At 46.4% G+C, this 21,477-nt stretch overlaps 2 protein-coding genes across 2 annotated transcripts; both read right to left on the bottom strand.

Annotated features, from left to right (window-relative positions):
* Window positions 1–8,473: 8,473 nt before the first annotated feature.
* LOC108879794 (trace amine-associated receptor 4-like) lies at window positions 8,474–9,832 on the bottom strand. Its single transcript, XM_018671182.2, has 3 exons — window positions 9,820–9,832; window positions 9,472–9,559; window positions 8,474–9,290 (listed from the first exon to the last, which is right to left on the bottom strand). The coding sequence occupies exons 1-3, from the start codon at window positions 9,830–9,832 to the stop codon at window positions 8,474–8,476; spliced, it is 918 nt and encodes a 305-aa protein (XP_018526698.1).
* An 8,409-nt stretch (window positions 9,833–18,241) lies between these two features.
* Window positions 18,242–20,677, bottom strand: LOC108879793 (trace amine-associated receptor 13c-like). Its single transcript, XM_018671181.2, has 2 exons — window positions 20,508–20,677; window positions 18,242–20,190 (listed from the first exon to the last, which is right to left on the bottom strand). Exons 1-2 carry the CDS (start codon window positions 20,675–20,677, stop codon window positions 19,374–19,376), a joined length of 987 nt encoding a protein of 328 aa, XP_018526697.1. The 3' UTR covers window positions 18,242–19,373.
* Window positions 20,678–21,477: the final 800 nt, after the last annotated feature.

Below are 21,477 nucleotides of genomic sequence, written 5' to 3'. Positions count from 1 at the left end.
GCAGCTGCTCTATTAATCTGATGTATTTGTCTGGCAGAAACCTTCCTCATTGTGCCTTTATCTGCACAAACCCATGTGTGCTCTGAATCAGCCACAAATCTCTTAACAGTACGATGATCACGCTTAAGTTTTTGTGAAATATCCGAGGTTTTCATACCTTGTCCAAGGCATTCAACTATTTCACGCTTTTCAGCAGCAGAGAGATCCTTTTTCTTTCCCATATTGCTTGAAAATGTTGATCTGCGTAATAATGTGGAACGTTTTGCTTCAGTAGTTTTTCCTTTAATTGGGCTCACCTGGCAAACTAATTATCACAGTTGTCTGAGATTGATTTCAGTGATCCAAAGAGCCCTGAGACACAACACCATCCATGAGTTTAATTGAAAAACAAACAAAAAACAAACTTTATGACACTTAAATACAATTTGCATAATAATTTGGAACGCAGTGTAGTAGGTTAGGAAATAACAATGACCCAAATGAGGAACAAACCAACAAAATCTCAATCTTTAAAGTCTCAAAAATAAAATTTCCCCACTACATATAGAGCAGGTCTAGACGGTACTCTTTATAACATTTACAAAGCGAAACCCAACAATTCCCACCATGAGCAGCACTAGGTGACAGTGGCAAGGAAAAACTTCCTTTCAAGAGGCAGAAACCTCGAGCAGAACCGGACTCAGGGAGGGCGACCTAGACTGAGTGGGTTAAGACTGGGTGGGCAACATTGCAAAATAGCTGTAAAAATAATAGTGACTAAACAGTAAAACAGTGATAGCAATAACAACACCATTAACACTTACACTGTTACATTTAAAATGTATAACAGCGTTGGCTGAGCTGGATCGTGGGAGCAGCAGGAGACTCTACAGTTCTGGAGGCAGAAAACCTGCAGGAGAAGAAAAGAGAGATGAAAAACACAAAAATACAGGAGGGGGTGATGAAGAGAGGGGACAGAGAGAGAGAGAGGCAAAGCCTGGATGCTAATGTGCTTGACTGGAGAAACACAAAGTTAGAGTGATGCAGTGATTACAAGACAGTTTACAGTAATCTTGTTGGCAGGACCTGGACAACATTTTCTAAAGTACTAAGCTTAACTGATGCACTGAGACTGACCAAGCCCACTGAAGGTAGAGTGATAAATCACAAATAGCCACACAACGGTTGACTGATATGAGCACCATGTCTCCTACTGAAGCAAAGGTAACAATGATGGACACATTGTTATGACAGCCTCCCCGTGTGTGTGTGTGTGTGTGTGTGTGTGTGTTGTGCTGGTCGCACCTGATTCTCATCTGCTCATCACTGTCTGTTATCTACCCCGGTTCTCCAGCTACAAGCCGCCAGATCGTCACAGATCTTGGGACAAGGTCTCACTGCAAAGTGTGTTCACTCACGGTTTGTCCGAGAGTCTTAAGGATGAGCTTGAAGTCCGTGATGAGGCCTCGTCCCTAGACACTTTAATTTCCTTAGATACCAGACTAGATAACCGTCTGAGGGAGAGACGTAGGGAGAGAGCAAGTTGGGTAGCAGCCCCCTCATTCACTCCCCAGTCCCGTCTGCCAGCCCAAGCCCCAGCATCAGGTTCCCGTCTCAGTCCTGGAAGACAGCCCCCCCTCCAGTCCCGCTGTGCCCTGCTCTCCTCCTGACCCCTCCCCTACCACATCTCTGGAGGAGCCCATGCAGTTGGGTCGGGCTCAGCTCACTCCTGAGGAGAAGCAGTGCCGATTTCAGGCTGGACTGTGCCCGTACTGCGGAAAGCCCGGTCACATCATCTCCCGCTGTCCCGCTCGGCCAAAAGGCATGGCTCACCAGGACATGGGGGGATCTCCCTTATGTGGGAGGGGTCTTCTCTATCTCTTATGGGCATGGTGGACTGCAGATGAAAGTTTCATCGACTCCTTTTTGGCTGCTCAGAGTAACTTGCCCCTGGAGGAGCTTCCTTCACGTAAGGAGGTTACTGCCCTGGATGGTAGGATCCTCTCCCGTGTGACTCCCTGCACCTGATCCTTCACCTTGCTGTGTTTGGGAAATCACAGAGAGTATTCAACTGTTCCTGATCCAATCACCTCATGTTTCCCTACTGCTTGGCCAGCCCTGGCTCCGCCGTGACAATCCCCAAATAGACTGGTCTAAGGGCACCATCACTGGCTGGAGTCCCTTTTGTCATTCCAACTGTCTCAGATCTGCTCTGTCTGGCCCTAAGATCTTCACCCGAGCTCCTCCAGTTCCCCCTGACTTGACCATGGTACCCCCACGCTATCATGATTTAGCAGAGGTTTTCTGCAAGCTACGTGCAGTCTCCCTACTCCCTCACCGCCCTTACGACTGTGCGATTGAACTCCTTCCTGGCGCCCCTCTTCCCTCCAGCTGCCTCCATAACATCTCCTGCCCTGAGAAGGCGGCTATGGAAAAATACATACGGGAAACTCTTGCTGCCGGCCTTATTCAGCTGTCCTCCTCCCCTGTGGGAGCGGGTTTTTTCTTTGTCAAGAAAAAGGATGGAACGCTTCGCCCTTGTATAGACTACAGAGGACTCAACCACATTACCATAAAGAACATGTATCCACTCCCCATCATCGACTCTGTCTTTGCTCCACTCCACCAGGTATCCATCTTCACTAAGTTGGATCTGAGAAATGCTTACCACCTGGTCCACATACGCGAGGGTGACGAATGGAAGATGGCGTTCAAGACACCTCTGGGCCACTTCAAGTACCTGGTTATGCCTTTTGGTCTCACCAATGCCCCCGCTGTTTTCCAGGCGTTAGTTAATGACGTGCTCAGAGACGTGTTAAATCAGTATGTAGTTGTTTACCTGGATGACATACTGATTTTTTTTCTTGCACCCCATCAGAGCATTACCATCATGTCAGGTCTGTTCTCCAGAGACTCTGTGAAAATAAACTGTTTGTCAAGGCAGAGAAGTGCCATTTTCACACTCAGTCTGTCAGCTTTTTAGGTTCCATTGTGGAGAGGGGCCAGATGCGTCCAGACCCAGCTAAGGTGCAGACAGTGGTGGAGTGGCCCTGACCAGAGACCCGCAGGCAACTCCAGAGGTTTTTGGGTTTTGCCAATTTCTCTCGTCGATTTATTCAGAATTATAGCAAAGTAGCAGCACCCTTAACTAGACTAACCTCTACTTCACTCCCTTTTTCCTGGACTCCTGAAGCTGAGTTAGCTTTTTCTAGTCTCAAGTCTAGTTTCACCTCTGCACCAGTTCCAGTGCACCCAGACCCATCCAAACAGTTTGTTGTTGAGGTGGATGCCTCAGAGACGGGGGTCGGGGAAGTTCTCTCACAACGCTTGGTGGTGGATCAGAAACTTCATCCCTGTGCCTTTTTCTCTCACCACTTATCCCCAGCAGAGAGAAACTATGATGTTAGAAACAGGGAGCTCTTGGCTGTGGTACTGGCTCTTGAGGAGTGGCGACACTGGCTGAAGGGAGCAGAACATCCCTTTGTCGTTTGGACTGACCATAAGAACTTGGCCTATCTGCAAACCGCCCGCAGGCTCAACTCTCGCCAGGCTCGGTGGACCCTGTTCCTCGGCAGATTTAATTTTACTCTTTCCTATCGTCTAGGTACCCGCAATCTTAAGCCTGATGCACTCTCCCATCAGACCAGTCCAGAGTCATCTGGAAAATATACTACCACTGTCCTGCATAGTATCAGCTGCCCACTGGGAGGTGGAGACGCTGGTGAGGGAGGCTCAGCAGTCTCAGCCAGGTCCAGGTAACATACCTCCTAATCTTCTGTTTTTGCCTGAGTCTGTTAGGTCACATGTACTCCAGTGGGGACACTCTTCTAAGCTGGCCTGTCACCCTGGCGCCCAGCATACCATCAAGTTCATCCGGCAGAGGTTCTGGTGGCCAACTCTCACTAGAGATACCAAGGACTTTGTGGCAGCCTGTTCCATCTGTGCCCGGAGTAAGGCATCCCACCAGCTACCTGCTGGGCTCCTACGTCCCCTGCCCATCCTGGGCCGTACCTGGTCCCACATAGCTTTGGACTTTGTCACTGGCCTCTCACCATTGACGATCGCTTCTCCAAGGGTGTCCACTTTGTCCCTCTTGTTGACTCTCTCTCTCCCTCTTGTTCACCTTCTCATACTTCATGTGTTCAGGATCCACGGTTTCCCCCAGGACATCATCTCAGACCAAGGGCCCCAGTTCACCTCTCAAGTCTGGAAGGCATTCTGCAAGGCTCTGGGGGCATCCGTTAGTCTGAGTTCTGGGTATCATCCGCAAACCAATGGCCAGACAGAGCAGGCAAATCAAGACCTCGAGGCAGCCCTTTGGTGTGTCACCATGCATCTTGAAGTACTCACTTCCCTTGGATAGAATATGCCCACAACTCCCTCATCAGCTCCACTACAGGTATAACCCCCTTCATGGTAACCACCAGTTGGCCGACCGCCGACGCTCACCAGAGCCTGAATATGTTCCTGGCCAACGTGTTGGCCAGGAACATATTCGTCCAGAGACGTGCCCCTTCAAGTGGAGTCCCGTAAGCTAGCTCCCCACTATATTGGTTCCTATGAAATTGAATCTATCATCAACCCATCCACAGTCAAGCTCAAGCTTCCCACCTCCCTCAGGATTCACCCCACCTTTCACGTCTCCTTGATCAAGCCAGTGTCTTCCAGCCCCCTCTGTCCCCCGTCGGACCCCTTTCCTCCCCCCCACATTGTGGACAACCATCCTGCCTTAACTGTCAGGCGCGTACTTGATGTGCGGCGCCGGGGTTGAGGCTTCCAGTTTCTGGTGGATTGGGAGGGGTACGGTCCGGAGGAGCGATCCTAGATTCCCAGAAGTTTTTTTTTTTCTGGATCACACCCTTTTGGAAGACTTTTACCAGGACCATCCAGAGAAGCCTGGTCGGCCGCCAGGAGGCCCCCATTGGGGGGGGGGTACTGTTATGGCAGCCTCCCCGTGTGTATGTGTGTTTGTGTGTTTGTTTTGCTTCCCTGCAGGGGCGCGACAGTTGTGCTGGTCGCACCTGATTCTCATCTGCTCATCACCGTCTGTTATCTACCCCGGTTCTCCAGCTACAAGCTGCCAGATCGTCACAGATCTCCACGTGGTAACGTCCGGCCTAACCTACTGAGTTAATCTCAGAATAGTTACTAGCGTTTTGTAGTTTTTCCTGGTGAAAGTATTTACTTTTGTTTGCTGTCTTGTGCCTCAGCCTTGCCTGACCAGCGCTGCCATCCACCCCTGCCTCCGGACTCAACTCGGTCTTGCCAGTCTCTCCAGTCTCCCGGCTGGTCTCTGCACTTTCCCTGGAACATTGGCCCGGCATCCTGGGGGCCTTGGGATCCCTTGACTCCCTAACTCCATCTGTACTCCATCTGTACTGTGTCTCGAGTCTGCTTTCTGGGATTCAGCCTAGCTTTAGCCTGACCATGACACACATAATTATACAGAGAACACATCAGATCACCAAGAAACCAGCAGGATGTTCTTCAAAGGATTTCTCCAGGCATCAGCAGGAGGCCCACGAGAAAGTCTGAGACAGCCAGAGAGAGGAGGAGGATGTTAATGGGTGTGTGGAGCTGCCTGGAAGAAAAGAAAAAATATCATTAAACCAATAAGTCCTCATATCTAACTGAGCTCAAACAATTTTTAAAAATAAAATCTTTTATAACTACAATGCAAAAGGTAAAATTTTGATTTAATGTCAAGATGCAACAATCTCAGAGTCCATTCTCTTTGTACATCTACAGAGGCTGTTGTAGTTTAAAAAAATCTATTTTCAGTGGAGAAGTTTGTCTGCCTGAAGTGGGAGATTGAGATGATGACGAGCAGGTTGAGAGCTACAGTGAGCACAGAGATGAAGGACAGCACGATGTCAAGGAGCACAGCTGCAGACCAAAGAGATGTGGGCTTTCTGCAGGAGGTGTTGAGGAGTAGTGGAAAGCAGAGCTCTGCTCCGTCCTCAACCTCCATCTTCAGAGAGCTGCAGAGAGCTGAGTCATATAACTGCTTCACCTCTCTCATATTCCCTTAATTTGTTCTCCCAGTGTCTCTAACGTCCCTCCTCCCTTGCTCTACAAATCACATCACAACAAGGTCTTTCAGCTTTTCTTGGAGGATCCAGGGCCAGATGAAATACATAGTATAATATCTCCAGCATGTTCTGGGTCTACCACTGGGACACCTACTTGCTGGATGTGTCCAAAGGGAGGCATCCAGTAAGCATCCCATGTAGATGCCTGAACCACCTCAACAGGTTCCTTTCCACGAGAAGGAGCAGTGGCTTTAATCTAAGCTCCCTCCCTAGCTCTGAGATTCTTACACTGTATCTCATTCTTTCAGTCAATACTCAAAACTCATGGCTGGAAAGTAAATTGACTGGTCAACTGAGAGTGGGCTCAGTCAACTCTTCAACACAGCTGTCCAGTCTTCAGTCTCTCCAGTCTTCCAACTCTACCTCCTCCACAGAGGAGATGTTGGTTGGGTTCAGGTGTGCTCTTTCCACTGCTCAACAGCATCTCCAGTCAGGGTCAGCAGTTCTCCTCCCCTGCTGAACACAGTCTGAGCCACAATGGTTTGCTAGAACTTCCTTGAGGCCAACTGAAAGTCCTTCTCCATGGCCTCCCTACACTCCTACCCCATCTGGGTTTTAGCTTCAGGGACCAGATCACCACAGCTGCAGCCTCTCTGGCCTCTTGGTATCTGTTTGCTGCCTCAGGAGATCTCTAGGACAGTCAAGCCTTGGAGGCCTCCTCTGTCACCTCCAGTGTCCACCACCTAAAGGCTGCTGCCATGACAGACACTGACAACCTAGTGACCAAAGCTCTGAGCAGCCAACTCCACAATGCAGACTTTGCTAAGACTCCATGTCCCTAACCTTCCTGAATGCATGGGAAATTCTTCCAGAGGTGGGAAATAAAGACTGACAAGTGCCTGCAGCCAGAGTGATAGTTTCTTAGATCTCACATATTACATGGTGCGTCACCACTCAGCATTCTAGCTGCAGCACTCTGAACCATTTGTAGACTTTTAGTGCTAGCATGTGGCAGGCCCAAAAAGAAAACATTACAGTAGTCAAGTCTAGAGGAAACAAAAGTGTGAGCAAGAATTTCAGCATCTGCCATAGAAAGAAAAGACTGAATACTAGCTATGGTATGGATCTGAAAAAAGCCAGTCTTGGTGACTTGGTGGTCTTTGACCCCTTACTGCCCAAATATATTTACAATTATATAAAAAAAATATTATTTGTGTTTTTGCTGCCAAGCAGATGGAGATTGTTAATTTGAATATAGCACATACAATAAGATTGATGCTATGATGCAAATTAGTGACATTAGACATAGTTGGGCATAATAGTAATTAAACAAATTTTCCAGTCTCAGGTATGTACATTATTTTATTGATTCTGCTATGCTATATCATTGCTGTTCCATCATCACATTGTCATTAAACTAGCAACAGAGACCACAAAAAAACATTAGAAAGAACCTTATTGCAATAATAAACCAACTGTGGTCATTTTGTCCTAGATGTCCATCTAGTCAGAGTTCTTTTTAAAACGATCCTTGATATGTGGGAATATGCATCAACCTGCATTAGTGGGATACAAACATTACCTCGGCTGCATTCAGACCGGAAGCAGTTTGAGGAGTCTACAGTCTACAAGAGGTTAATGTGCTGATAGAAAGAGAGAGCAGGTTCAAATGCACCAGATGCTCCTGCCTGGTTACTCTGTAGTTTTTGGCAGCGACTGAGAAACCTGCATGTGATTAGAAGGGATGCTGTGCCTAATCTGAACCTGAGTGATAGTTTCTTAGATCTCACATATTACATGGTGCGTCACCACTTTGTTACTGTGACAATAAGCAAATACAAACAGACCTCACCAACATTGTCTCTATTTATTCATAGTAACAGTGAGACAACAGCTCGATCATGAGGTCGCTGTCACTTGCACCCAGCAAACCACAAATAAAAAACTTTAACTCTACATATCTGCTAATGATCCCACAGACTTCCCAGAGAAAAACATTAGTGAAATTTTCATAGTGTCTAATTGAAGAAAATGAATGAATTAAATAAGGTGTAATATACAGCAGTGCCTGACCAGCCACTGGACTGTAAGTAAGTACAATTACTTGAATAGTGTTTTTCTATAATGTTTAAATCCTTTTCTTGAATATTTCCATAGTATATTTCCATGTCACTTAATAATGATTATGTGGTGTAATTATATATCACTCAGAGAGGCCATTCTGCATAATGAGAAGACAACTGATGATATTTAAAGACGTTTTCACAATTATAATCCCATAATGTACCAATGTGACACTTTGAACACGTGTGTTGCTCGTGGTTACAGAGAGGTCATCTTTAAAAAGAGACTCTGCAACACTTTTCTTATACACTGTTTATTTACTGTGTACATTTACACAAACATTTTTTTACATTTTGAATTCAGTGAAAACCTTTGTAAAGCAGATCTCATTTCACTCTCTACAGTATGTTGGCCTCACAGGAGCCAGGCTGCAGTATCTGAAGAGTGACAATGAGTTTAACAGCTTTCCTGAACCAGGGGTAAAACAAGGCATAGATCACAGGGTTTATACAGGAGTTAAAATGCAAGAGATAGATCACAATAGATACAGATGAGGTGCTGAACAAGTTGTCCCCTGCAAGAGAAACACAGTAATATGGACAGAAACATATTAGAAACACTGCTACAAGAACACCAAGAGTCCTGGCTGCTTTCAGCTCAGATTTCTTTGTTGTTAGAGAAGCTGAACGCTGGAGAGTGACAGCTGTAATGTGAGAGCGCATGGCACGAGCCTGAGACACAGCCACCACAAATACGCTCATGTACAGAATTATGATGATGGTAACTGGAAAAATAAAGGTCAAGAAAATGTCAATAGTTCCAACAACATGATCAATGAAAAATGCACATTCTCCATAACAGGAACTATGTTTGTCTGGTTGAGTCAGGTCGTCCTTTACAAAGAGACTGTTGTAGAAAACAGAACAGAGCCAACACAGACAAACACAGAGTTTAACTCTTCTGCCAGTGACTCTGGTGGTGTAATGCAGAGGGTCACAAATAGCCACATAACGGTCAGCTGATATGAGCACCATGTCTCCTATTGAAGCACAGGTAATAACGACAGTCACATAATTATACAGAGAACACATCAGATCACCAAGAAACCAACAGGTTGTGTTTGTTAAGATTTCTCTTGGTGTCACCAGGAGGCCCACGAGAAAGTCTGAGACAGCCAGAGAGAGGAGGAGGATGTTAGTGGGTGTGTGGAGCTGCCTGGAGGGAGAGAGAAAAACATCATTAAACCAACAAGTCCTCATATCCGAATGACAAAACAGCCCAAACTATTCAAGGAAAGAAAATCTCATGTGCAACAAGCTCAGAGACCACTCTCTTTGTACATCTACAGAGGCTTTTCATTATTTAACATTGAAAAATGTAGGTTCAGTTTGTCTGCCTGAAGTGGGAGATTGAAATGATGACGAGCAGGTTGAGAGCTACAGTGAGCACAGAGATGAAGGACAGCACAATGTCAAGGAGCACAGCTGCAGACACAGCTGCAATATTACAATTTCTTTTACTGTGTAGTTTTATTGAGTTAATACCAATATCTGGTCTAAATTTCACATGAATTGCTGCATTGGAAATATGTTTGATGAAAAAATGCTGATGTGTTGAATCCTTATTCCCCCACTGTTTAATATGTTAAGCAACATTTTATAGCTCTTCCCAGGCCAGATGGGATTTACAATCTACCACCAGGCTGGGCCTGGTGGTAGATTGATTACACCTTACCTCACCTTACAGAGGAAACCCATTTCGTCTGCTTGTAGCCATGATCATTCTTTTGGCCACTGCCCAAAGCGCATGACTATAGGTGAGGTTTGGAATGTCACCTGGTAAACCAAAAGATTTGCCCTCTGGCTCAGGTACATCCTCCTCACAATGGTCCAGTGCAATATTTACCACTACTGATGATGCCGCACCAAACCACCTGCCAATCTCCCACTCCATCCTACCCTCACCCACGAACAAGACCCCAAGATACTTAAACTCCTTCACTTGGAGCAGCAACTCACCCTCAACTCAGAGGGAACAATCCACCATTTTCTGGCTGAGACCCATGGCCGCAGACGTGGAAGTGCTTCACACTTTGCTGCAAACTGAGAAACAGAGTGAGCTGAAAGTCAGAGTCTGATCAAGACAACAGAACCACATCATCTGCAAAGAGTAGAGATGCAATTCGGAGGTCCCCAAACCAGACACTCTCCTTACCTTAGGGAGGCTGAACAGCGTGATAACCTGATAATTCAAGTACACCCTCTGGTCCCCTTTTTGAGAAATGGGAACCACCAACCTGGTCTCTCATCTGTGAGCAAACAAAAACACTAGAGACAGGGCCTTGTGTTACCACAAACTGAGCAGAGGAGTTGGAGTGGACAATGTCTGGACAATGTCTTTCACAGAGAATGATAAGCTGATTGGTGACACGTGTGCCTGGAACCATGCCTCTGCAGGCAAAACACACCCACATATACAAAGACAGACAGCACAAGGGAGGAAACACCAGGGAGGCAGATGGGGCAACAAAGAGACACAAAATACTAGGGGAAAACTGGAGGACTCAGGGAGAGCTGTGATATACTGTCCTGACCTCCACATGACTCTGAAGAGATGTGTCAACCAAGGCAGCCCCACAATGTCCAGAGTCTTCAGCACCTCAGGGTGAACCTCAGCCACACCCTGCACCTTGCCCCCTGTGAAGCTTCTTGACTACCTAAGCGACCTCTGCAAAGGATATGGATGAGGCTTCCCCCTAGCCATAACACTCTCCCTCCTCCACAGAGGACATATTGTTCAGGTTCAGAAGATCCTCAAAGTGCTCTCTCCACCACTCAATAACTCCACCACTTCTTTATTCAAAGCTCTCTCCATATGTCTGAGCTTCTTACACTGTATCTGAGGGTTAACCCAGCTACCCGGTGGAGGAAACTCTTTTTAGCCACTTGTATGTGCGATGTCATTCTTATAGTCACTACTCAAAGCTCCTGACATAGGCAGGAGCTGGAATGTGGATTGACTGGTAAATTGAGAGCTGGCTCAGCTCCAGTGGTGGGTAGTAACGTGTTACATTTACTCTGTTACAGGTACTTGAGTATTATTATTATTATATTTTTTTATTTTTTGATAAATTCTACTTCCAGGAGTAGTTATGTTGCAAGATATTTGTATCAAGATGTTTCTCATTACTTTGATTTATCTATAAATATAGACATAATGTGAGAGATAATCATTAGCCTACTAGCCAATCATAGCAGCAGCAGCACCACGGGTGGACGGAGGTGTAACCCCACCCCCTCTATGACCCCCCTTCAATTGAATACATTTCAAGAACATGACGGAAAATGAAACCCTCCTCTCTCAGTAGCTCCGAGAGTCTCCCACAGATTGGCGCCAACTGCATGACACCCGTAAGGGATTAGAGAATCTCTTTCCCATGTCCTACCGGTGGGATGACATGGTAGCTAATGTGCATTTTGAACTGAATTGGATTTCACTCTGCAAGAATTTACTTTTACACTATATTGCAGGTGTTAACTTGTAGTAGGTTAGGTAATAACACTAACCCAAATGGGGAACAAACCAACAAAATCTCAATATTTAAACTCTCAAAAATAAAATTTCCCCACTACATATAGAGCAGGTCTAGACCATACTGTTTCTCTTATAACATTTACAAAGAGAAACCCAACAATTCCCACCATGAGCAGCACTAAGGTGACAGTGGCAAGGAAAAACTTCCTTTCAAGAGGCAGAAACCTTGAGCAGAACCGGACTCAGGGTGGGTGGCCTAGACCGAGCTGGTTAAAACTGGGTGGGCAACATTGCAAAATAGCTGTAAAAATAATAGTGACTAAACAGTAAAACAGTGATAGCAATAACAACACCATTAACACTTATACATTTTAAATGTAACAGTGTAACAGTGTCGGTTGAGCTGGATCGTGGGAGCAGCAGGAGACTCTACAGTTCTGGAGGCAGAAAACCTGCAGGAGAAGAAAAGAGAGGGGACAGAGAGAGAGAGAGAGAGGTAAAGCCTGGATGCTAATGTGTTTGACTGGAGAAACACACAGTTAGAGTGATGTAGTGATTACAAGACAGTTTACAGTAATCTTGTTGGCAGGACATGGACAACATTTTCTAAAGTACTAAGCTTAACTGATGCACTGAGACTGAACCCGGTTCTCCACCTACAAACCGCCAGATCATCACAGATCTCCACGTGGAAACATCCGGTCTAAGCTACTGAGTTAATCTCAGAGTAGTTACTAGGGTTTTGTAGTTTTTCCTGGTGAAAGTATTTAATGTTGTTTGCTGTCTTGTGTCTCAGCCTTGCCTGACCAGCGCTGCCGTCCACTCCTGCCTCCGGACTCAACTCGGTTGCCAGTCTCTCCGGTCTCCCGGCTGGTCTCTGCACTTTCCCTGGAACATGGGCCCAGCATCCTGGCCTACCCAGACCCGGGCTCCCCCCTCGTCACCCCGGCCTGGTTCTCATCCCCTCATCCAACCTTATTAATAAACCTTGGGATCCCTTGACTCCCTAACTCCATCTGTGCCTGTGTCCCGAGTCTGCTTTCTGGGGTTCAGCCTAGCTTTAGCCTGACCATGACAGAATGTTCTGGCCATACGGACCCCGCAGACTCCGACGCACTTCGGCAGGCTTTGGCAGACTCACATTTTTCTTTTTCTTACCCTGAGTTTGTGAATGAGATGAGGAAGGTCTTTGATCACCCCGTGAGGGGGAGAGAAGCCGCCAACAGACTGTTAACTCTCCGACAAGGTTCTCGCTCGGTAGCTGAATATGCTATCGAGTTTAGAACGCTGGCGGCGGAGAGTGGTTGGGACGAGGTCTCGCTGCAAAGTGGCCCCCCCTCCAGTCCCGCTGTGCCCTGCTCTCCTCCTGACCCCTCCCCTACCACATCTCTGGAGGAGCCCATGCAGTTGGTTCAGGCTCAGCTCACTCCTGAGGAGAAGCAGCGCTGATTTCAGGCTGGACTGTGCCTGTACTGCGGAAAGCCCGGTCACATCATCTCCCGCTGTCCCGCTCGGCCAAAAGGCATGGCTCACCAGGACATGGGGGGATCTTGGTGAGCCAGACTTCAACCCCTAATTCTTTTCCCCGCATAAGGGTTGCCTCAAGCTGGGCGCAACCCTTATGCGGGAGGGGTCTTCTCTATCTCTTATGGGCATGGTGGACTCAGGTGCAGATGAAAGTTTCATCGACTCCTTTTTGGCTGCTCAGAGTAACTTGCCCCTGGAGGAGCTTCCTTCACCTAAGAAGGTTACTGCCCTGGATGGTAGGATCCTCTCCCGTGTGACTCCCTGCACCTGATCCTTCACCTTGCTGTGTTTGGGAAATCACAGAGAGTATTCAACTGTTCCTGATCCAATCACCTCATGTTTCCCTACTGCTTGGCCAGCCCTGGCTCCGCCGTGACAATCCCCAAATAGACTGGTCTAAGGGCACCATCACTGGCTGGAGTCCCTTTTGTCATTCCAACTGTCTCAGATCTGCTCTGTCTGGCCCTAAGATCTTCACCCGAGCTCCTCCAGTTCCCCCTGACTTGACCATGGTACCCCCACGCTATCATGATTTAGCAGAGGTTTTCTGCAAGCTACGTGCAGTCTCCCTACTCCCTCACCGCCCTTACGACTGTGCGATTGAACTCCTTCCTGGCGCCCCTCTTCCCTCCAGCTGCCTCCATAACATCTCCTGCCCTGAGAAGGCAGCTATGGAAAAATACATACGGGAAACTCTTGCTGCCGGCCTTATTCAGCTGTCCTCCTCCTCTGTGGGAGCGGGTTTTTTCTTTGTCAAGAAAAAGGATGGAACGCTTCGCCCTTGTATAGACTACAGAGGACTCAACCACATTACCATAAAGAACATGTATCCACTCCCTATCATCGACTCTGTCTTTGCTCCACTCCACCAGGTATCCATCTTCACTAAGTTGGATCTGAGAAATGCTTACCACCTGGTCCACATACGCGAGGGTGACGAATGGAAGATGGCGTTCAAGACACCTCTGGGCCACTTCGAGTACCTGGTTATGCCTTTTGGTCTCACCAATGCCCCCGCTGTTTTCCAGGCGTTAGTTAATGACGTGCTCAGAGACGTGTTAAATCAGTATGTAGTTGTTTACCTGGATGACATACTGATTTTTTTTCTTGCACCCCATCAGAGCATTACCATCATGTCAGGTCTGTTCTCCAGAGACTCTGTGAAAATAAACTGTTTGTCAAGGCAGAGAAGTGCCATTTTCACACTCAGTCTGTCAGCTTTTTAGGTTCCATTGTGGAGAGGGGCCAGATGCGTCCAGACCCAGCTAAGGTGCAGACAGTGGTGGAGTGGCCCTGACCAGAGACCCGCAAGCAACTCCAGAGGTTTTTGGGTTTTGCCAATTTCTCTCGTCGATTTATTCAGAATTACAGCAAAGTAGCGGCACCCTTAACTAGACTAACCTCTACTTCACTCCCTTTTTCCTGGACTCCTGAAGCTGAGTTAGCTTTTTCTAGTCTCAAGTCTAGTTTCACCTCTGCACCAGTTCCAGTGCACCCAGACCCATCCAAACAGTTTGTTGTTGAGGTGGATGCCTCAGAGACAGGGGTCGGGGAAGTTCTCTCACAACGCTTGGTGGTGGATCAGAAACTTCACCCCTGTGCCTTTTTCTCTCGCCACTTATCCCCAGCAGAGAGAAACTATGAAGTTAGAAACAGGGAGCTCTTGGCTGTGGTACTGGCTCTTGAGGAGTGGCAACACTGGCTGAAGGGAGCAGAACATCCCTTTGTCGTTTGGACTGACCATAAGAACTTGGCCTATCTGCAAACCGCCCGCAGGCTCAACTCTCGCCAGGCTCGGTGGACCCTGTTCCTCGGCAGATTTAATTTTACTCTTTCCTATCGTCCAGGTACCCGCAATCTTAAGCCTGATGCACTCTCCCATCAGACCAGTCCAGAGTCATCTGGAAAATATACTACCACTGTCCTGCATAGTATCAGCTGCTCACTGGGAGGTGGAGACGCTGGTGAGGGAGGCTCAGCAGTCTCAGCCAGGTCCAGGTAACATACCTCCTAATCTTCTGTTTTTGCCTGAGTCTGTTAGGTCACATGTACTCCAATGGGGACACTCTTCTAAGCTGGCCTGTCACCCTGGCGCCCAGCATACCATCAAGTTCATCCGGCAGAGGTTCTGGTGGCCAACTCTCACTAGAGATACCAAGGACTTTGTGGCAGTCTGTTCCATCTGTGTCCGGAGTAAGGCATCCCACCAGCTACCTGCTGGGCTCCTACGTCCCCTGCCCATCCTGGGCCGTACCTGGTCCCACATAGCTTTGGACTTTGTCACTGGCCTCTCACCATTGACGATCGCTTCTCCAAGGGTGTCCACTTTGTCCCTCTTGTTAAGCTCCCCACAGCCCAAGAAACCGCAGATCTTCTCATACTTCATGTGTTCAGGATCCACAGTTTCCCCCAGGACATCGTCTCAGACCAAGGGCCCCAGTTCACCTCTCAAGTCTGGAAGGCATTCTGCAAGGCTCTGGGGGCATCCGTTAGTCTGAGTTCTGGGTATCATCCGCAAACCAATGGCCAGACAGAGCAGGCAAATCAAGACCTCGAGGCAGCCCTTCGGTGTGTCACCATGCATCTTGAAGTACTCACCTCCCTTGGATAGAATATGCCCACAACTCCCTCATCAGCTCCACTACAGGTATGACCCCCTTCATGGTAATGCTGGGCTCAAGCTTCCCACCTCCCTCAGGATTCACCCCACCTTTCACGTCTCCTTGATCAAGCCAGTGTCTTCCGGCCCCCTCTGTCCCCCGTCGGACCCCCCCCCCCCACATTGTGGACAACCATCCTGCCTTAACTGTCAGGCGCGTACTTGATGTGCGGCGCCGGGGTTGAGGCTTCCAGTTTCTGGTGGATTGGGAGGGGTACGGTCCGGAGGAGCGATCCTAGATTCCCAGAAGTTTTTTTTGCTGTTTGTTTTGCTCATCACCGTCTGTTATCTACCCCGGTTCTCCAGCTACAAGCTGCCAGATCGTCACAGATCTCCACGTGGTAACGTCTGGCCTAACCTACTGAGTTAATCTCAGAATAGTTACTAGCATTTTGTAGTTTTTCCTGGTGAAAGTATTTACTTTTGTTTGCTGTCTTATGCCTCAGCCTTGCCTGGCCAGCGCTGCCGTCCACCCCTGCCTCCAGACTCAACTCGGTTGCCAGTCTCTCCAGTCTCCCGGCTGGTCTCTGCACTTTCCCTGGAACATCGGCCCGGCATCCTGGGGGCCTTGGGATCCCTTGACTCCCTAACTCCATCTGTACTCCATCTGTACTGTGTCTCAAGTCTGCTTTCTGGGGTTCAGCCTAGCTTTAGCCTGACCATGACACACATAATTATACAGAGAACACATCAGATCACCAAGAAACCAGCAGGATGTTCTTCAAAGGATTTCTCCAGGCATCAGCAGGAGGCCCACAAGAAAGTCTGAGACAGCCAGAGAGAGGAGGAGGATGTTAGTGGGTGTGTGGAGCTGCCTGGAAGAAAAGAAAAAATATCATTAATCCAATAAGTTCTCATATCTAACTGATTTAAAAGCCCAAACAATTTTTAAAAATAAAATCTTTGCTTCACCTCTCTCATATTCCCTTAATTTGTTCTCCCAGTGTCTCTAACGTCCTTCCTCCCTTGCTCTACAAATCACATCACAACAAGGTCTTTCAGCTTTTCTTGGAGGATCCAGGGCCAGATGAAATACATAGTATAATATCTCCAGCATGTTCTGGGTCTACCACTGGGTCACCTACTTGCTGGATGTGTCCAAAGGGAGGCATCCAGTAAGCATCCCATGTAGATGCCTGAACCACCTCAACAGGTTCCTTTCCACAAGAAGGAGCAGTGGCTTTAATCTAAGCTCCCTCCCTAGCTCTGAGATTCTTACACTGTATCTCATTCTTTCAGTCAATACTCAAAACTCATGGCTGGAAAGTAAATTGACTGGTCAACTGAGAGTGGGCTCAGTCAACTCTTCAACACAGCTGTCCAGTCTTCAGTCTCTCCAGTCTTCCAACTCTACCTCCTCCACAGAGGAGATGTTGGTTGGGTTCAGGTGTGCTCTTTCCACTGCTCGACAGCATCTCCAGTCAGGGTCAGCAGTTCTCCTCCCCTGCTGAACACAGTCTGAGCCACAATGGTTTGCTAGAACTTCCTTGAGGCCAACTGAAAGTCCTTCTCCATGGCCTCCCTACACTCCTACCCCATCTGGGTTTTTGGATGTCTGTCTGCTGCCTCAGGAGAGCCCTAGGCCAACCAAGCCCGAAAGGCTTCCTCCTTCTCCACCCATGTCCAGCATTTCCTGGTTGCTGCCACAAGAGTTACTGACAACCTTGTGACCATAGCTTTGAGCAGCTGAAGCCATAATGCAGACCTTGAACAGGGTCTGCTCAGATTACATTTCCCCAACCTTTCAGAATTCACTGCCCAAATCTGTGGAGTAACCAGGCACCACCATATCTGTGACCGCACACAACACTTTCTGTCCATATGCACCCAAAAGTTGTATTTTCCCCATACAAACAGTCACAGACTTCATCTGACCAGCATGTGATTGCATTATCGCAATTTTCTCATTCTTCCAGGAGAAGTCCAGCACAGAAGTTCTGAGCAGGGAACTTGTGAGTATCCCTACACCTTCATGCCTCTCCCTCTGCACAGCTCCTTACGTGGAGTTTATTTCCACAGTTTGCACAGAACATAATGGTAAACCCAGTTACATCTAGTCTGTACCAGGGTACAGCCTAGTACAGGGTTCACCAAAGCCCTTGCCTTTTGCCTGCAGAACAGCAGCTCCATGTTATGCAGTGGCTACAGACTTGGCCGCCAGGCAATCACCAGGAAGCTCCCCACCCAAGCCTAGCATCACGATGTGACCCTATGTTTGCTTCATATCAAAAATCTTGACTCTTGGTGGTTCTTCAGTTGCCTCTGGTTTGGCCCCTCACCTTGCCTGCATCATCGTAGTGTACTCTGCTTTGTCTTGGTATTGTCATTTTTAGCATAAACTTCAAAGGGGTTTAACATTTCAAATGTCAGTTTTTTGATGTCTTATATTCCCTTTAATAATGAAGGTAAATACTCAGTGTTGCACAGTATCATTTTGAATGCATGTCCTCACATATTACATGCTGATATCTGTCATGTTTTGCATGAATTTACATGTTTTATGCTATATAGTTATAAATGATGTAGCTATATGAATTATGCTTATTAAAGTACAACAAGAGAAAGTTTCAGATTTTATGGGAGGTATGGGAAGCTGTCAGAAAAGCTACACAAGAAAAGTCTTATGTTGAGTTATTGCATCTCAATGACAGGGATATTGGTTGATTTTTACATGGTGTGAAAACATTTGAGTTGTTTTTAAAATTATGAAGTCATAAATGCGAATGAAAACTGCAGTTGACCAACCAAATTAATGTTACTGTGTAACTGAGACGTGGAACAAAAGCAATGAAAATACTGTAATCAATTTGATAAATGTTGTGTATCTTTGTTAAATGACATGTTTCTTAAGGCTTTGTGTGAAAATCTGGTGGCTCTGTTGCTGTGTTGTATTTAAAAGCTTCTTAAGAGAGACTGTTAAAGGGGTGTAACATGTTGAAAAAGATCTCATAGGTCAGTTCACAGATTACATGAACCTGGGTGATTGTCTTCAAACAGTGCATGGTGCTTATATGACTCTCAGCAGTGGCCTACTGCATATACCAAAAGCTGAACATGAGCCTTAAGACTACAAAGATATGAAAAGACACATGTTTCTGCAACAGCCAGTAAGTGTCCGAAGAGAGGCACATTTTATTAACAACACACAATCAAATTTCTAACTATAACAAACCATTTATTTGTTATAGTTTAAATTAAAATTTGATATAACATGCAATGGAAACATTTTGCATGTGAAACAGACAATGCATACAGCAACATAGTAAGTCCCTGACATAACAATGCCTAATAATGTTTGTTATATTCATATATCCTAGTTTGTAGTTTGAGGGGAGTAGTGAATTTGTGAATTCACAAACTACACACCATGATCAAAAAAGATACAACATTTCATGTGAAACTGTCAATGATAGCAACACACAGAGTGCTTGAAATAATTTCTAGAGGTGTTTTTGTTCATAAAAAATACATGCCTCATATTTTCATTCTCTGGATTTGGTAATTCACTCACTGAACAACATGAACATATTAATTTGTCTCTATGGAGATGGTGTCATCTCAGTCACTCCACGGCCTCTCTACAGTATGTTGGCCTCATGAGAACCAGGCTGCAGTATCTGAAGAGTGACAACTAGTTTTAGAACTTTTCTAAACCAGGGGTAAAACAAGGCATAGATCACAGGGTTTATACAGGAGTTAAAATAGAAGAGATAGAGCACAATAGATGCAGATGAGGTGTTGAGCAAGTTGTCCCCTGCAAGAGAAACACAGTAATATGGACAGAAACATATTAGAAACACAACTACAAGAACACCAAGAGTCCTGGCTGCTTTCAGCTCAGATTTCTTTGTTGTTAGAGAAGCTGAACGCTGGAGAGTGACAGCTGTAATGTGAGAGCGCATGGCACGAGCCTGAGACACAGCCACCACAAATACTCTCATGTACAAAATTATGATGATGGTAACTGGAAAAATAAAGGTCAAGACAAGGTCAATAGCTCCTGCAACATAATTAATGACAATCACACATTCTCCATAACAGGAACTATGTCTGTCTGGTTGAGTCAGGTCGTCCTTTACAAAGAGACTGTTGTAGAAAACAGAACAGAGCCAACACAGACAAACACAGAGTTTAACTCTTCTGCCAGTGACTCTGGTGGTGTAATGCAGAGGGTCACAAATAGCCACATAACGGTCAGCTGATATGAGCACCATGTCTCCTATTGAAGCAGAGGTAATGATGAGGGACACATAATTATACAGCGAACACATGAGATCACCAAGAAACCAACAGGATGTTCTTAGGAAGATTTCTACTGGCATCAGCAGGAGGCCAACAAGAAAGTCTGAGACAGCCAGAGAGAGGAGGAGGATGTTAGTGGGTGTGTGGAGCTGCCTGAAGGGAAAGAAAAAAAATGGCATTAAACTAACAAGTCCGTATATCTAAATGACAAAACAGTTTTATGTTAGTGTCTTCCAAAAAAATCCAAACAATCTTTTCAAAAACACCTGAGTTTTTTTTCTGATCCACTGTACCAATTGTTGAACTAGTTTAATTGAGGCAATAAAAATATCTTCCTTCATGTCGTGAATCAAAGAAACAATATGAGTTGGTCTAGTTTGGCCTGCCAAGATGCAACATTATACAGTACTACCACAATTCTTTTTGTAAATCCATGTGTTCATATTTCTAAAACTTGAATGAATCTCTGCCTGAAGTGGGAGATTGAGATGATGATGAGCAGGTTGAGAGCTACAATGAGCGCAGAGATGAAGGACAGAAGAATGTTCAGGAGCACAGCTTCAGACCAAGGAGGTGTCGGCTTCCTGCAGGAGGTGTTGAGTTCTGGAAAGCAGAGCTCTGCTCCGTCCTGGGTCCCCATGTTCAGTGAGAGGAGGACAGGAGAAACTGCAGCTCCAGCAGCTCTCTTTCTGAAGCCCTCTTTAATACAACAGGTTTATCTGTCTCTGCCGGTTCCTTCATCCCTCCCTACCTCTGTCTAGGTCTCTGTTGGGAACTGATGTAGCACACCATCGTCATCTCCATCACTTTTTATTGAACCCATTTTTACTGTCTTTCTCTTTCCTACGTTATCACTTCTTATGCACCAGGTCTGATTAAGTGACTTTTTGAAAATGACGGTGGTGTTGAAATTTTTGCAATGTTGTGCCTTTTTGCTGGCAAGTTACTGGAGACAGCAAGCTAAATTAACACATTACATTAAGTTCATTTAATCGTCATATCTACTCCATTAATTTCTGTCTCACAACTGAAACTATAGCATCTGTTCTTCTAGTTGAGCCGCCCTCTGTGATTCTGGGCTGTCTGAGAGTTGACAATAGTGATAGAAATGTTTTAAACAGGTATGTTTCTGTCATGATTCCTGTCTCAGGCCTGTTTATGTTGGCCATTGTGCCTCTGTCTCCTGCCATACTCCACCCACTCACCAGATGTCCCTGGACTTTCTTCCTCTTGCTAGATCCACCTGCTCACCTGTCTCCCATTTCTAATCACTGGAACTTTCCTGCCTACCTACAGACCTGTTTCTAATTTTTCTCATTTGCTCACCAGCCCTTCTCCCCAAGTCAGTGACCAGATTGTTCTGCCTCTCGGTATCCCTCAGTTTCCCTTTGTGCTGTTTATGCTCTGAACTCTTATTACCTTCAGTCTTATTACCTATCA

This window comes from Lates calcarifer, unplaced genomic scaffold, assembly GCF_001640805.2.
Source record: "Lates calcarifer isolate ASB-BC8 unplaced genomic scaffold, TLL_Latcal_v3 _unitig_749_quiver_986, whole genome shotgun sequence".
NCBI classification, from domain to species: Eukaryota; Metazoa; Chordata; class Actinopteri; family Centropomidae; genus Lates; species Lates calcarifer.
The sequence above is the reverse complement of the archived record's forward strand: the minus strand, read 5'-3'. Positions and strand labels throughout refer to the sequence as shown.